This window comes from Bos javanicus, chromosome 18 (assembly GCF_032452875.1).
Source record: "Bos javanicus breed banteng chromosome 18, ARS-OSU_banteng_1.0, whole genome shotgun sequence".
Classification (NCBI taxonomy): domain Eukaryota; kingdom Metazoa; phylum Chordata; class Mammalia; order Artiodactyla; family Bovidae; genus Bos; species Bos javanicus.
The window spans coordinates 35,583,781-35,600,111 of record NC_083885.1 but is presented as its reverse complement, the minus strand read 5'-3'; the positions used below and the strand labels follow the sequence as shown (position 1 = coordinate 35,600,111).

General features: G+C 51.3%; 1 protein-coding gene across 2 annotated transcripts in view; it reads left to right on the top strand.

Moving 5' to 3' along the window:
• The first annotated feature begins 4,572 nt into the window (after positions 1-4,572).
• SLC12A4 (solute carrier family 12 member 4) overlaps positions 4,573-16,331 on the top strand; it is a 21,818-nt gene continuing 10,059 nt past the window's right edge. The window contains exons 1-5 of one of the 2 annotated variants that reach the window (XM_061387653.1): positions 4,573-4,745; positions 9,686-9,780; positions 11,189-11,320; positions 14,991-15,137; positions 15,224-15,278. In XM_061387653.1, the coding sequence (XP_061243637.1) occupies positions 4,631-4,745; positions 9,686-9,780; positions 11,189-11,320; positions 14,991-15,137; positions 15,224-15,278 (544 nt within the window). In that variant the 5' untranslated portion in view covers positions 4,573-4,630. Of the gene's footprint in view, positions 4,746-4,798; positions 6,428-9,685; positions 9,781-11,188; positions 11,321-14,990; positions 15,138-15,223; positions 15,279-16,331 lie in introns of those variants that run through there. The other variant, XM_061387654.1, reaches the window with a different exon arrangement.

The following is a 16,331-nucleotide window of genomic DNA, read 5'->3' as shown; positions in this document are numbered from 1 at the left end:
TCCTGGAGCTTACTCAAACTCACGTCCATTGAGTCAGTGATGCCGTCCAAACATCTCATTCTCTGTCATCCCCTTCTCCCGCCTTCAATCTTTCCCAGCATCAGGGTCTTTTCCAATGAGTCAGCTCTTCGAATCAGGTGGCCGAAGTATTGGAGTTTCAGCTTCAGCATCAGTCCTTCTAATGAATATTCAGACACATATACCCAAGGATTTAACCATTTTTCTCCCCTAAAGACTCAACAGAAAGGCCTGCACACATGTGCACAGAAAGACATGAACAAACATATTTAGAGAAGCACTATTTTTAGTAATTTCAAACTGAAAATAACCCAACAGTAGAGAAATCAATGGTGTGGTATTAACTCCATGGAAGAGAACACAGCAATGAAAAAGAACAAATTACAGGGGACTTCCCAGGGAGGCCAGGTTTGCTCCCTGGTCAGGAAACTGGATCCCACGTGCTGCAACTAAAAGCATGCGCATGGCAATGAAGATCCCAGGTGCTGTGTCTAAGACCTGGTACAGCCAAATAAATAAAAAATAAAGTTAAAAAAAATTAAAATAAAGTGAATAATTCAGTGGCATTTAGTACATTCACAATGTCATACAACCACCACTTGTATCTAGTTCCAAAATATTTTGACCATCCTAAAAGGAAACCCTCTATCTATTAAGCAGTTGCACCTGATCTGTGATTCCCCCAGCCACCAATCTGCTCTCTGTGTCTATGTATTTCCCTGTTCTGGATGTTTCTTACAAATGGAGTCATATAATATGTGACCTTTGTATCTGGCTTCCTACAGTTAACATAATGTTGTCGAGGTTCATTCATGTTGCACTTTTCCTCCATTTTTATTTTACTCTTTTTCTGAAATTCCTATTGTGCAGATACTAGAACTTCTTTTTCTATCTCATACCTCTCTTGTTTTCTTTTTCTTCTTTTGGGAGAATTCCTTAACTTGGTCTTTCTAATTTATGGATTCATTCTCAATGAAAATTTTCTGCTATTAGATCACCTATTGTGTTGTCTGACATACTATTCTGGTAATTTTTATACATGGTCCTGTATTTCTTTGATGCTTCTCCCATCCAAAGATGGAATCTATGTCTGCCCACCCCTTGAATCTGGGCTTTGTACCTGCTTGACCAGTAAAATATGGCATAAGTGATGTTGTGTCCATCCAGGCCTGGGGCCAGGGAACTGTCCTGCTTCTTAGGATGCTTACTCACTCATGGACTGTAGCCACTGTACTATGAGGAACTCAAGCTGCCCAGGGAGAGGTTCACATGATAAGGACCCAGTGTCCCTGGTCCACAGTCCCCCTGAGCTCTTAGCCTACAGCCAATAACAATGTACTGGTCATGTGAGAGAATCATCTTTTTTTTGTTCATGCCCCTTGGCTTGTGGGATCTCAGTTTCCTGACCAGGGCCCCTGGCAATGGAAGCATGGAGTCCTAACCACTGGACTCAGGGGGAATTCCCATGAATCATTTTCAAAATGAATCCTCCAGCCCCAAGTGATGCCATGTGGAGTAGAGACAAGCTTACTCAGTTTACAGATTTGTGAGCAAATAAATATTTTTGTTGATTGTCACTGTAAGTCACTCTCTTATGGGGTAATTTGTTAGGAAGCCATATTTCTCTACCTTATATTTCTGCTTGTTCTTTTAAAAGATATTTATTTATTTATTATTTGGCTGCACTGGGTCTTGGTTGCCACTCTCAGGGGCTTTTCTCTTGTTGCCATGTAGCGGCTTCTCTTGTTGCAAAGCATGGTCTGTAGAGTGCACGGGCTTCAGTAGTTGTGGCATGCAGGCTCAGTTGCCCTGCAGCATGTGGGATCTTATGTTTGACCCCTGACTAGGGGTCAAACCCACTTTACCGGCATTGCAAGGCAGATTTTTAACCACTGGACCACCAGGGAAGTCCCCTCTGCTTGTTCTTTTTTATACTTTATTGTTTCATATGGCTAATATTCTACCTTATCTTTTGTAATATGTTTATTAGGCTAGTTTTGAATTTTTGATCCATGTATTCTGATCCTTTCCCCAATAAATGTTTTCTTTTTCTTTTCTAAAAATTAATTTAATTGGAGGCTAATTACTTTACAATATTGTAGTGGTTTTTGCCATACGTTGACATTAATCAGCCACTGGTGTACATGTGTCCCCCATCCTGAACTCCCCTCCCACCTCCCTCCCCATCCCATCCCTCTGGATCAATCCAGTGCACCAGCCCTGAGCACCCTGTCTCATGCATCAAAGCTGGACTGGCGATCTGTTTCACGTATGATAATATACATGTTTCAGTGCTATTCTCTCAAATCATCCCACCCTCGCCTTCTCCCACAGAGTACAAAAGACTGTTCTTTAAGATGTTTTCTTTTGAAATGTCTGTGCTTGTCAAATGTCTGTTTCTTTTTGCCTATTATTTTTGCCCATGAGTACCCTGATGGTGCAGGCTACTTGACCAGTCAATAGTATGAGGGAAATTGTATCCTAGCTACAGAGTCTTGCAGAGTCTAAGGTTTCAGTTGGACTATAGTAGCCTATCTTCCCCACATAGCACCTGACCCTACCCCTGAGGAGAGAGGCCAGGTGTGGGGGCTGCGCCTATTCATTCTTTAGTCAAAAAATGTGTTGGGGCCAAGACTGAAGATACCAAGGTGAGGAGACTGAAACAGTCCTGCCAGTGTGAGATCCACATACAAGAAACATTAAAGATCTCCACCAACACACTTCTCCCTGCAGTGAGTCCTATGAAAGGAAAGTGCCTCACACGAGGATGAAGTGGGGTGGTGGGAAGGTGGGGTGTGTTTCAGAGATGTTTTCTGGAGAAGAAGCAGTATTCCCAAGCTGAGACCCCCTCCATACAAAGGAGTTTGGTAAATGGCAGGGGTGGTGGGGGGCGGGTAGAAAGGCATCCTGTCAGGCACAGGTGCTGCACAGAAACCCCTTGAGTTTGGGGAAGTGAAAGAAGCCAGAAAGGCTGAGGCTGCGGCAGAGGATGAGGAGAGATACAGCTGAAGAGACTGGAGGGGCCGGATGGAGCAGGGCTGTGTGGACCAAGAGAAGAGTTTGGGCTTTCTTTTCAAAAGAGGTGGCTCTTAGGACTTCCCTGGTGGTCGTAGCTAAGACTCCATACTCCCAATGCAGGGGGTCCAGGTTCGATCCCTGGTCAAGGAACTAGATCCCATATGCCGTAACTAAGAGTTCACATGCCCGAAACTAAAGTTCTGGCGTGCCGCAATGAAGACCTGGTGCAGTCAAATAAATAAGTAAATTTTTTTTTTTTTTTAAAGAAGAGATGGCTCTACCATGAGCAGGGAGTTCATTGGAAGGCTGCTACTGTGAGCAACTGAATGTGGCATGAAAGACAGACCAAAGCAACAGGCCTTGGCTGGGATGAGAGTAGGGTAGGGGCCAGAATAGAGGTCAGCTCCCAGGTCCTCCTGCAGGGCCCAGAGACTGATTCCTGATTCCATCCCAGAGACAAAGGTCAGAGAATGCAGAGTCTATAGTAGATTGGAAAGATACCACTAATTCTGATATTCTAAAACCCTCTGAGTCATAAAAGGGAGAAAAAAATGGAGGTGGGCACTGGGGTTTTCTGATAGAGAAATAGCTGAAAGAATGGTCTAGATGTTAAAGTAAAGCCACCTGAATAAACTTATCTGAAGCAATGGCATAGAAAGTGAAAGAAAATTAATAGTAAAGAAATAAATGGCTTGGGTAGATAGCATCACCAACTCAGTGGACATGAATTTGAGCAAAGGGAGATAGTGGAGGACAGAGCAGCCTGGTGTGCTTCAGTCCCTAGGGTCGCAAAGAGTCGGACATGACTTGGCGACTGCACAATAACAAAAAGGAATCCCCAGGAGGTGAGACAGAAAAAGATAAAACTGAGATGAAAGAACTTGGCTAAAGAATCCAGTGCAGCGTCTGAAGAGGCCCATGGGGCTGGACGAGGGGGAATGGGTGTCCTTACTTCCAAGAAGGAAGCAGCCTCTAGTGAAAGGGCACGGATCCCCCCAGCAGCCTCCAACAGAGAGACACTGTCGGGTGGGCGAAGGGATGGGATCTTCCTGGGGCTCCCTCGGTTTCCAGGGACGCGGAGGAGAGGTGGAAGACAGAGACGATGAAAATGGGGATAGGGTGCCGAGGAGGCCCCTGGGCGGTTCTTGAATGAGCTCTGGGCTCCTGCCTACTCTTCCCCGGCCCTGCATCACAGAAATGTCACTGAGCGCTCGCTCACTAGGCACAAAGCTCACCTCGTGCCTCACCTCAGGAGCCCTCGTCAGCCCCAAGCGCATTTCCTCATTTTACAAGCACTGCATCTGAAGCTCAGAGAGGGCGGGTCACCGCCCGAGGTCACACAGGAATCGGGCCTCCCCAGGGCGTGGAATAGTACTCCCGCCCCGGGGGTTTCACTCCTCCGGGGCCCCCCTCAGGGAGGAGCCGGCCACGAGCCCCTCCTGCTCCCCGCCCCCGAGGGGCGGCCCGGGGGGCGGGCGGAGGAAGTGAGCGCAGCGGGGAGGAATGTGAGCGGGCGGGGCGCGCCGGCCCGGAGCGGCGGGGACAGCCGGGCAGGCGGCCGGGGCGGCGGGCGCGGCGGGGCCGAGCGCGCGGGATGCCTCACTTCACCGTGGTGCCGGTAGACGGGCCGCGGCGCGGCGATTATGACAACCTCGAGGGTCTGAGTTGGGTGGACTACGGGGAGCGCGCCGATCGGGAGGACGCGGACGGTGAGGGGCGGCCCGGTGGGGTCCCGGGCCGGGGCGGAGAGCTGGCCATGCGGGACCGGCTGGCGCACAGACGCCGGGCCGTGCGCACACACGTCGATGAGGGCCCAACTTTTCTTAAGACTCCTTCGCCGCTAAACAGTCCCCAACTCCTCGCGCTCAGACACAATTTTCCTGGGCCCCCGGCGCCTGCTGTCGCGGTCGGGCCTCCCTCCTCACCCCAGCTCCTCCCTTGAGGGCCGCGGGCGGGGGCTGCAGACGTGGCCAGGCCAGCGGGGCCGCCTGGGGCGCCAAGAGCGCTGAACCTCCATCTCTGGCTCTTCCCGCCTGGGAGCGACATCCAGGCGGGACCCCAGCCCTCTCACCTCCTGCCAACCGCCCCTAACCTCTTCTCGTCTCGCCTACACTTTTGTGCTTCAGCATCTCTTTCCCTAAAACCACTCTGTCTCCTCCGCTCCCCTCCCCTTCTCCTTCCTCCTGTGTGCAGCCCAGCACTCCAGTCCCCTCGGAGGGAAGCCTGAAGGGGTCTGTGGGCCACTGCCTGAGTGCTACATGGATCCCAGCTTACATCTGTAGGTACAGTGGACACTCCACCCGTGTGGAGCACTCACACGGGACCAGGCTTGTCTAGGCACTTTACCTGAATTAACTCGTTTAATCCTCCTAATTTCCCGCCCTGGGATAGGTAGTGTTACTCTCTATTAGGAATGAGTGAAGTGAGGCATGGAGTAGTTATGTAACTTGCTCTAGGGGATTCAGATCGAGGGTGGGAGACTCCAGAGCCCTCTTAGCTGTTAAACTGGGCCTGAAGGTAAACCCGGCTTCCCCCTCCTAGGTGCCTGCTCTTGACTTTCACCATCTCTTTCCCCAGGAGGCCCCCAGGGCCCTGTTCTTGCAGGGCTCACTCTTGTGTGAACACTCCAAGAACTTTTGTCTGTGTGTGCAGCAGCACATGCATGTGTAGTTGTGCTTGTGCAAGTGTACAGCTGTGGGGTACCGCAGAGCCAGAGTGGGGTCAGGATAGCACATTCTTGTGGGCTACGGTGATGAGGATGGTGATGTGACTGATGACAAATGCTTGGTCTGTTACTGACCGTGATGGAGATCTGCAGGGGACATGCATGTTGGTGGCATGTGTCAGGTGATGTTATCTTGATCTGACTTGGATCTGTCTCTGATGGGGGCCTGACTGAGGTGATCCACGCTTCATGTGGGTGATGGCTGTAGGTGTGTCACTTGATTGCTGTGTGTGGAGATGGCACAGCGCAGTGGCATGGGCTGCTGGACATCATGGAAATTTAAACAGGCTTGACAGCTTGTGAGGGTGTACACACCTCAACCCCTGCTGGCACCTGCCCCAGCCTGGTACCAGTGGACAGAGCAGAAGCCAGCAGCCACCCCTGCTCCTCTGATAGCCCTTGGAGGCTCTCTCTCCCCAGAGGCTGGGTTGGGCTGGATCCCTAAGATCAGCCTGGACCAGCAGGTAGGCAGAGCGAAGCCCAGCCTCAGGCTCCGCCTTGGCCTCTCAAAGGGGACTATAGGGAACTGGCTCCCTCACATTGGCTGAGTCCTGCCAGGTCCCTCCAGGCTGGGCCAGCTCCTCCCACTATCCCCCCCACCTCCTCTTCCTCCCTTTCAGCCAGATCGTGACTGTGTCTGCAGTATGGGGGACATTCTGCACCCTGGTGAGTGGTTATGATCCTTCTAGTTGGGGGCTGCAAAGGGTCAGGGGCACAAAAATAGTAACCCTGAGGGCATCTCATGGGACTCCCCCTCCCCTCCGTCGGCCTGGTATCTGAATCTCTCAAGGCCCATACCTCTGTTCCAAGGGCATAGATGGACTTGTTCATCCAGCCCACCGTGGCCTGTGGGCAGAGGGCGAAAAGGTTCTAGAGGAGTATCCCTGGCAGATACCTGTACAGGGATACCCGGAGTGTCACTGGATCCCTGCTTGCAGCTGGCGCATTCACAGCTGCTGGCCAGAACACACATATCAGAGGCAGCCCCCAGGCCCAGCCTTCATGCTGTGGTTCACCAGGGGTCTCAGGTGGCATCTGAGTAGCTTTGGCCTGGCAGGCATGCCCAGACCTGCTCTGGGATTTTTGGAATAGCTGAGGGCAGTACAGATACCCAGGCACTGCTTACACCCTACCTTCCCCCAATTCCCATAATCCCATGGGAGCGGTCCTTAACTGAGGCAGTTTTGGGGAACTCCATGGAATCCCTGCTGGGTATCTGGCACCAGGCTGTCCCTTTTCTGAGGCATTTGGGCAGTTGGAAGAGTGGATGTTATTAGCTCTACTTCATAGGAAAAGAAAGCAAGGCAGCACAGAGAGGGTAAGCAGGTTGCCCTAGATCACACAAAGGGAGGCACAGGAATCCAAGCTTGGCTTCTGGCCACTGAACACCAGGAGCCTTGGATATACACATCATGGTCAAACTGCAAACCCCAGACACTCTTTAGTTGTGGCCTGCACTGCAACCCTGGGATGCCTCCTGGGATGGAAGGGGGTCCTAAGCAGGAGCAGGGAACCCACAGCTCAGCTCTTACCTGGATATAGGGGATCCTGGGATCCAAGTTTGGCCCTCTCACTGAGTCACCTTGCCTCTGAATCTGAGCTTTACATTCTTTGTTACTAAAAGAGGGTAAATGATACCTATTGGAGTATTGCTATGAGAACTAAAGGTAACCTTTGGAAGGGCTCTGAGCTGCCCTGGCATCATGGCTGAAGGGACAAGGGATCGACTGGGTCTTGCAGGACCATCCATAGGCATTTTGGGGGGACTGCTATGTGCTCAGCTCTGTTTTCTAGATGCTAATACAGTACTTAGGTGAGGTTAGGGTTAGACGATGGCAGTGGTGGTGGGGGGAAGGCTGCGGTGCAGGAGTTTAGAATGATTTATCCTTTACTTTCAACCTACTTCCACAGAAGGGTCAGAAGAGATAGACAACAAAAATTCCTCCCCAAAGGACTCTTACTGTAAGAAAGATCAAAACCATGCAGAGGAAAGGGGCAAGGACTCTGAGGCAGATGGTGACAGGATCTAAGAAATAAATTTAGCTTAGAGATTCCTGACAGCCAAGGCAGAAAGGGAAACAAGATGAGCTCTTATAGTTGCCTTTTTTGGACAGAATAAAGCCTCTGACTTATTCAGGGAAGATATTTTTGTAACAAAAATCTAAGTAGTTTTCGGGGACTTCTCATTGAAGGACCATCCATGTACTGGGTTTTCAGGTTTTTCCTGTGACTCCTTATCCTCATCCTGAACAAGCATCAAGGGCATAGCAAATGTCTTAGGGTGTCTGAGTAGTTATGTGACCACCTCCCCCCACCCCGAGGCTCTAAAGTGATTCTGTAGGCTGGCCTCACCTCTCACTATCTCTGTCCACTTTGCCCTTAGCACTGACCTACACACAGACATGTAGCTTCTGGTACTGAGCTGCTTCACTTACTTAGCTAGTCCAGGTTCCTAGAGGCGGTGATATACTTTTTTTACATCCTGTGGGAAGGAACAGCTGATTTTGCCCCAGAAATGGTCATCAACATGCTTTACCTGTCAGTCTCTTGGGGCAGTAAAGAATCCACAGCAGAGCACCTGCTGAGTGATTGTTGGCTCAGAGAAGTTAAGTTTCATATTGATGGCAAGAGGATGTATCAAATGGAGGAGGCGTAATTCAGTATTTTTCACCGCAAACAAGAGAGATGGATTGGGGGCTATTTAACAAGAGAAGGTTGCCAGGTAGCTCTCACAAAACCAGGCATGGCCAAAATACCCCATTAGTCTGGATCAGTGAAGATGCTTCTGTTGGCCACCTCTATCACAGGACACCAGGCCAACACTGCTGCTGTAGTCATTGCCATCCAACACCAACGTGGCTTCTTTGAACCAAGATGTCAGCTGTGAGGCCTTCAGCCACTCCCACCAGTTTTCAAACTGAAGGGTTTTTTTCTCCTTTAGCAACTAGAAAAGGGCTCTTGGTGTCTTCTGCCTGCTTCATGGAAAGCTGGGAATGTCACCCACTGAGACTCACAGTGGAGACGGTTTGGAAAACGAAAGAGTGGATGCTGGGTGGCCAGAAAAAGCGGCCCAGTTTTGAGTGTTGAGGCAGCCGTATTAAAAGAAGGTGCATCTGGCTCCTTTCTGTGAGGTTTCCTTGGTGCTGAGGCCCTACCTCACCGGCCTGAGGGGGTAGGTTGATGTGGGGACTGGCCACACGCCTAGTTTCGGGCAAGCGGCTGGTATCTGGGGACAGGGAGGTAAACAAGCGAGTCCTGCCTACAGTCCTTGCCGAGTCCCACACCACCTGGTCAGGCTTTCGTAGGGCTTTCCCAGACGACCCTAGACAGCTCTGGGCGCCCACTTCCATACACTGGACAGTCTCCTGCTTGCCGCTCCTCCCGGCATGCCTCAGGCGGCCCTCAAGAATGCCGTCCCCAGGCGGTGCGTGATGGGGTGGCTGGCTGATCATGGCGGCAGAAGGCGCCATGTGTGGCTTTCTCTATCTGGAGGGTAGCTCTTGGGGGAGCCCTGAGGACACTGAGCCCTTGGCACCTGGCACACTGGGTATTCCAGAAGGGCTGGGAAAAACGGGAGTGTGTGTCTCAGGGGTGGTCTGAAGGCGGGCCTTGACTGAGCCACGCCCTTCTGCAGCAGACTCCGCCCCTTGGTGTTAACAGTGCTGAGCTAGTGCGTCTGGGCCCTTGGCTCCTGTGCCCCATGCTAGATGACTGTTCGTGCTGGGTTTTGATCATTGGCCAGTCTGCCAATTCTGGCTCTTTCAAGGAGGCTGACAGGGTATGTTGGGGAAACTGAGGCCCAGTATTGTTACACTGGTCCCTAAAGTGCGCCACAGAGATGACAGCAGGCCTGCTGGGGAGAAGTGCATGCTGGGGGCTCAGTAGGCAGCCCCTGACTAGGATTCTGTTTCTCTCTTTCTACAGGACATGGCAACCATAAAGAGAGCAGCCCTTTCCTTTGTCCCATGGAGGCTTCCAGAGGAAGTGACTACCATGACAGGAACCTGGCACTGTTTGAGGTAGCTGAGGAGCCATTTTGGGCTATGGGTGTGGGCGCGCAGGGACCTGTCAGGACCTAAGCCTTAGCTAAGCAAGCCGGCTGGGTGTTGTGCCTCTTTATGTCTGGGCTCCTCCTCCAGTCTCTGCTTGTCTGTCTCGCTCCTTTGGCAGCCAAGCTGTGGTTCTCTTGGCCCTTTCAATTGTAACTGCTTTCCCAGAGGCCTCTACCCCATTACTACCTCCAAGAGTGTTTACCTTTGACTTCCATGCAGCCCCTCAGCAAGTTCACCACCTCTCAGGATTTCTAACTTCAGGATTTCCTTTGTCTCCTTCACATCTGGGACTTTTCACAGTCCACAGTTCTTCCCTCTCCTGTGAACTCTTCCTTGTCCTTCCTGATTGACTCCTCCAACTCTAGCCCCATCAAGTTCACCAAGACCTGGTCCTTCTCACCGAATCTGCCCTCTCTCTCCATATCTATAACCTAAGTGGATCTCTCTTTGGAAACATTCACAGTCACAAATTTTGTGATCTCTCTTTGGAAGCATTCACAGTCACAAATTTTGTGACTTTGGCCTTGAATTTTATCATTTTCAGACTCAAATCAGAAGTTGGCTCTGAATTGAAGTCATGGTTTAGGCCCCTAAGTTCTGACCCACACCTACCCACATTCTGTGCAAGTCTCGTAGGCTCTTCAGTCTCCATAGACTTTCAAAGACCTGCATCTTCACTTCTTACTCCAAGCCAGTTTCTCCTTGTGTGTAGGGTCAGAAGGGAGCTGATTGACAGGGAAAAACTAAATGTGGGAACAGGCAGGTGGAGACACAGTGCTCAGGAAGCTGTGCTAGATGCTGTGCCATATCTTGAGCCCTGGGAGGCCTCTTGACTTGGCCTCTCCCAAAGATGGGCTAGGGGGCTAGGATCCCACCTTGGGGATTGAGGTGGGTTATTCACAGGGTGTGGGGAAGACCATCCAGGAGGATCAGGGTTTGGGCAGATAAGAGAGACTTCACTTGTCCCAGGCATCTCTCTTTCGACTCCTCTTTTAATTTCTTTGTTTCCCTGGGATCACTAGGGTGGCTATTGAGCACAGATGTGAGTTCCAAAGGCCTACTCATAGCTGGGAGGTGGCTAGCCAGAACAGGCAGGATGAAGTGTGCCGGTCGCCTGTCTGCCCTGCCCTTTCCCCTGAGGCAGGTAGTTTTGCAAATGGGCTGGTAGTGATTGAGCCAAGGTGGGGCAGAGAGAAGTGAGTGCTGGGGTGGGGCACCCACACCTGCCCAGTTGGCTGGCTTGGGCTTCCCCAGGCAGGAGCCCAAGCCTGCCTCAGGGCTTGGCAAGGGACCAGAGGCCAGGCTGCTGGCTACACACAGGTAGCCTGGTGCCAGTTGGGCCCATTGTCAGAATGTCCTGTGGCTCTGTTTACAGGAAGAGCTGGACATCCGCCCAAAGGTGTCATCTCTTCTGGGCAAGCTCGTCAGCTACACCAACCTCACACAGGGCGCCAAGGAGCATGAGGAGGCTGAGAGTGGAGAGGGTGCCCGTCGGAGAGCAGCCAAGGTGAGCTGGTCAGAGAGGCTGCTCCTAGGAGTACAGAATCAACACCGTGGAGTTGACAGTTTCCCCACGTAGCTATTAGCATCCCGGGGAAGTAGGTGCCAGGTGTGGTGAGCATGGAGGATGGGCACTGAGTACTTTGGGCTCAAGGAGGCTTCAAGGGCTGGGCTGAGGAGGAGCCCCTCAGGGCAGAGATCCAGGGAGACCCTCAGAAATAATGGTGGGAGCGACCATTGCCTTTACTTAGGCCTGTGTGTGTGCGTGTGCGTGAGGCATGCTAAGCAGTGGGCCAGGGTTCTTGCGTGTCATCTTCACAAAAAATCTGTGAGGCAGTTTCTGTTATCATCCCTGCTTTACAGGTGAGGAAACTTGAGTGTCAAAGATGTTACGTAACTTGCCTAAGGTGACTGAGCTAAAAGTCAACACATAACACTGGGAGACTTGTGGGTTTCCTGTGAGGTATGTGACTGTGTAGAATGCCAGATCACTGGCATCCCATCAGGATGGGTAAGGGTGTTACCTTTGGAACTAGGAACCTTGGGGCTATGTGACCTAGAGCAGATGACTAAACCCTTCTGCCCCTCTTTGTTGGCTCCATTGGCAGACCTCTCCAATAGCCCCTTGGAGTGCTTAGACTGAGGGTGATAGGAGTAAAACATTGCCTCCTGGGGCTTCCCTATCTCTCTCCTGGTCTTATTCCTGTTCACTCTCCAGGCCTCTGGCCCTCCAGTCGTCCTCTCTTTGGGATGACTTTGTTGTTGTTCAGTCGCTTGGTTGTATCCAATTCTTTTGCGACCCCATTGTAGCCTGATAGGCTTCTCTATCCATGGATTTCCCAGGCACGAATACTGGAGTGGGTTGCCATTTCCTCCTCCAGGGGGTCTTCCCAACCCAGGGATCAAACCCACGTCTCCTTCATTGGCAGGTGGGTTCTTTACCACTGGAGCCACCAGGGATGACTTTACCCTATCCCTAACCTGTGTGATGGGGCTCAGATTAACCAAAGGCTGGGTTGTTTTTTTCCCCCTATGTATTCAGTTTAGAGGCAAAGCAGCTTCTCTCCACGTCTCCTGACTCCCTGAGGTTTGGGAAGCAGCTGTGACCCAAAAGGAGCTTGGGTCTGGCACTAGCTGACCTCTTGCTGGAGGTCAGCACAGGCAGGAGGAGCCCTTGGCTGGAATAAACCGCATCCCCCAGTCTCAGACCTGCCCTTGAGATTTGGGCAGGTATTTGAGATTGCCCTTGAGATTGCCTTTGCCCTTGAAATTACTGAGGTGGGTGAGGAGAGAGGATCGACCAGGCAGCTGTGCACTCCTCATGTCACTCTTCTCGGAGGCAACCCAGCCCACTCTTGAGAGAGGACAGCTGAGATCTTGGGGTCACACAGACCTGACCCTCACCCTATCCTGTTGGTTGTGATTTTGATGATATTTTCTGAACTGCAGATAGCAGAGAACTCTGTTTATCTCTGGCTATCCCTGTTTAGCCCTGCAGTGAGGGGTGAGATCCGTGGGTAAAAGTCTCCTCTCTGTCCTTTCAGGCCAAGTCCAGGAAGCCACTGGCTGGGAGTAAAAAGGTCCCTAAGAAAGGCTAGAGTACATCTCAACAAGGTGTTCTGGGTTGGTGAAGGGCTGTGGTCCTTTGGCCTTATGAAGAGCCCGTGAGGGTGTTGGATTCCAGCCTCAGCTTACCTGCCAGCTCCCCTGGCCCTGGGTTTAAAGAGGCAGAGGATGGCTGAGTGTCCCAGTGCTAGTAGCTGTTTCATGGAGAAAGGAGGAGCCTGGTCAAGTCCACAGCAAATCAGCAGAAAGCTAGGGAGCTGGGGCCAATGAGCTGTGGTCCTCACCCAGGCGGGTGTGAGCAGGGGCCTCAGAAAAGAAAAGCTTAAAGCCGGAAGGGTGGGCCTTCAGCCAGACCACACCAAGACCCAAGGCAGCCTCTCCATGGCAGCCGCTCTGGCTGTGGGCTGGTGACTTTCTGAGACTGCCAGAGGTTATTTAGAGATGCAGAAAGCATTTCCAACCCTGCCCTTTCCCATACTGCCCTTTTCCCAGAGTGACTCAGCCTTGAATGGGGAGGCTGGGAGCTGCCACTATCCTGTGGGTGGTCCAGGACCTCTGAGAAGGGCTCAGTCAGAACCCACATTGAGATGTATCCATCACCTGCTCTGTGCAGGACAGCTTGAGAGACCATTTGTTTTTACTTGGGGCCCTCCCAGGCCCTCCTGGGGTCCTTTAGGCTGTGCACGGATCCTGCACCTGGCCTGGGCCCTGGAGAAGAGTTCCTGTGGCCACAGAGTTCTTTCTCCCACCCTGGCTCTAGAGCAGCAGGCTTTGCTGGAGGCTCTGGTGGAAGCTCTTAGGACCCCACAACTCTGTGCTGTTCTCATGTGGGGCTCAGTTCTTCAAGAAGGTACCAGCCCTAACTCTGTGCTTCAGCATTTGCCCTGGCCTCTTGTTTAGCCCCTACTCTGCTCTTAGGTAGTTGAGAAATCCTGCCTGGATGTGCCCATTGAGACAGACTTTCCTTACCTGCCCTCCAGCCTGAGTCTCCACTCTATATGCAGGACTTTCTCAACAGGTTATCCCAGAGGCCTTCTAAGGCATCACTCACTGGGTTTAGGAGCACCTTTTGAGTACCTGCAGGGCCTGCTGATGACAGAACAGTGAACAAGCCAAGTTTACTCCACTATGGTCACTCAAGTGAACAGTTACCGTGACCTATTGTGACCACTATGATAGAAGAGTATATCAGATACTGAGGGAATGCAAGAGGAAGTACAAACTCCACCTAGGGCAATCTGGGGTAACTTCCTGGAAGAGGCAACAGTTAAGTCTCCTGAAGGTTTAACTGAAGAGGAATTTGCCAGGCCGTAAGGCAGGGATAACCATCCCAGGCAGAGCCTAGCACATGCCCTGGTTCAGAGGCTCTGAGGGTCTGATGTTGTCTGGGGCCGAGACTGACAGAGGTGATGGGGCATGCCTGGTAGCCCAGGCCAAGGAGCCTGGCCCACCCTGGATTACAGTATAGACAATGCAGAGGAGTTTTAGTAAGGATGATGCGACTGGTCTTGATTTTCAGAGTCCTGCTCTGGCAGCAGAGTGGGCTGGAGCATGGAGAGGTTAACAGGCATAAGAAGGCACTATCCAGGTGCCCCAGGTGTAGCGCCCCAGCTTCAGGGGATCAAGACCAAGGCAAGGCAGACTGATCTCAGGGCACCTTGAGAGGTACACTGGGCACGACTTACTTTCCCCTGGACTGGATGGGGGTGTGGGAGAGAGGGAGAGTCAGGAACAACGTTTTAGACTCTGACCTGGGTACAATAGGGCCTGCTGGCTGAGAAAGTGGAGGTCTGATGTAGACGTCACTTTCTGGAAGTGTGAAAGAGAGGAAGGGAAGGTAGCAGGACCATGAAGGGGAGGTGAGGCTCAAAAGCTCACACATAGGGTTTGGAAAAGAAGCAGGTTTTGTACCTTCCCACTCCCCAAGTGTTTCTTAATGTATGAAGGTCAGCACGGATATCCAGTCAGCTCGCTCTCTGTATCCCCAGGTCTCCATTTGGGATGTCCTTCTCCAGCCTGTTCTCTGGCTGAATACCCTGGAGGTGGGGGACAGCCAAGCAATGAGGGGCCCCTCTGATGCTCCATCTCCCCCCTCCCCTCCTGCTCCATAGGCACCCAGCATGGGCACCCTCATGGGGGTGTACCTGCCCTGCCTGCAGAACATCTTTGGGGTTATCCTCTTCCTGCGGCTGACCTGGATGGTGGGCACAGCTGGCGTGCTGCAGGCCCTCCTCATTGTGCTCATCTGCTGCTGCTGTGTGAGTATTCTGGGGGGGGGCAGGGCCACGGCTGCCCCACAGAGCCCGCCCAGCTGAGCTGCTCACCTCCGTCCTCCTTCCCACAGACCTTGCTGACGGCCATCTCCATGAGCGCCATCGCCACCAATGGCGTGGTTCCAGGTGGGTGAGTGCCATTCAGGCCTGAGGTGGGGAATGGGCCCAGAATCCCCCTTGACATGCCCGGAAACACTCATTCCCTGTCCCCCAGACAGTTTTCTGGTGGGGTCTTAGTCCTTGAATCCGGAAAGTGTCACCACTTAGGAGCATCCCTGCTTGATAGAATTTGAGATCGCTGTTGTTTTATTTGTTCGGGGTTTGTTTTGTTTTGTTTATAGTATAAAAGTAATTTTTTAAAGTGGGTGCTGGGGCTGATGAAGAAGGTGATAGGGCATTCTTGGTGACCCAAGCCAATGAGCCTGGCCCACACTATGGATTGTAGGGTTTTCCATGATGAGACTGGACTTGGTTTTCAGAGACTCCACTTACTTATTTATTTAGCCATGTATTTATACCTTCCCTGTGGACTCCTGGATACTTATTTTATTCTTTGGTTCATAACCTTAGTATTATCATTTAATTTTTTGCTTGCACTGTTCCACTTTGGCTATTTGGCTATTCAAGTTGGCCCCTGTGTTTGAATCCTTTTTTATTTTTTTCAAATAACAATTTTATTAGTATTAGTATAAAAGTAATAGGGGAAAAGCAATATGTTTACCAGAAGAGGGATTTAAAGTATAAAAAAATGTAGAAAAAAATTGAAGAGTACCCATAATCCCACCATCCTGAGTTCATAACGATTAGTTAGCCTTTTGGTCCATGGTTTTAGGGTCTTATAAAGTATTGAGATGTATTGTTTTCCCCAAACTCTGTGTGTGTGTGTGTGTGTGTATTTCTCAAATGCTGAAAACAGTTTATTTGGTTTTTTAAAGCAGATTGATATTATCTAATGTATGTGATTATTCTCCTATTCTCTACTTTTTCACTGTTGTAAACATTGTCTTGAACAGTCTTGCACAGTGATCTTTGTTCATGCCCCTGGCAGTTTCCTTAGGAGAAGGTCCTCAGTTCAGTTCAGTTGCTCAGTCATGTCCGATTGTGACCCCATGGACTACAGCATGCCAGGCCTCCATGTTCATCACCAACTCCCGGAGTCTACTCAAATTCATGTCCATT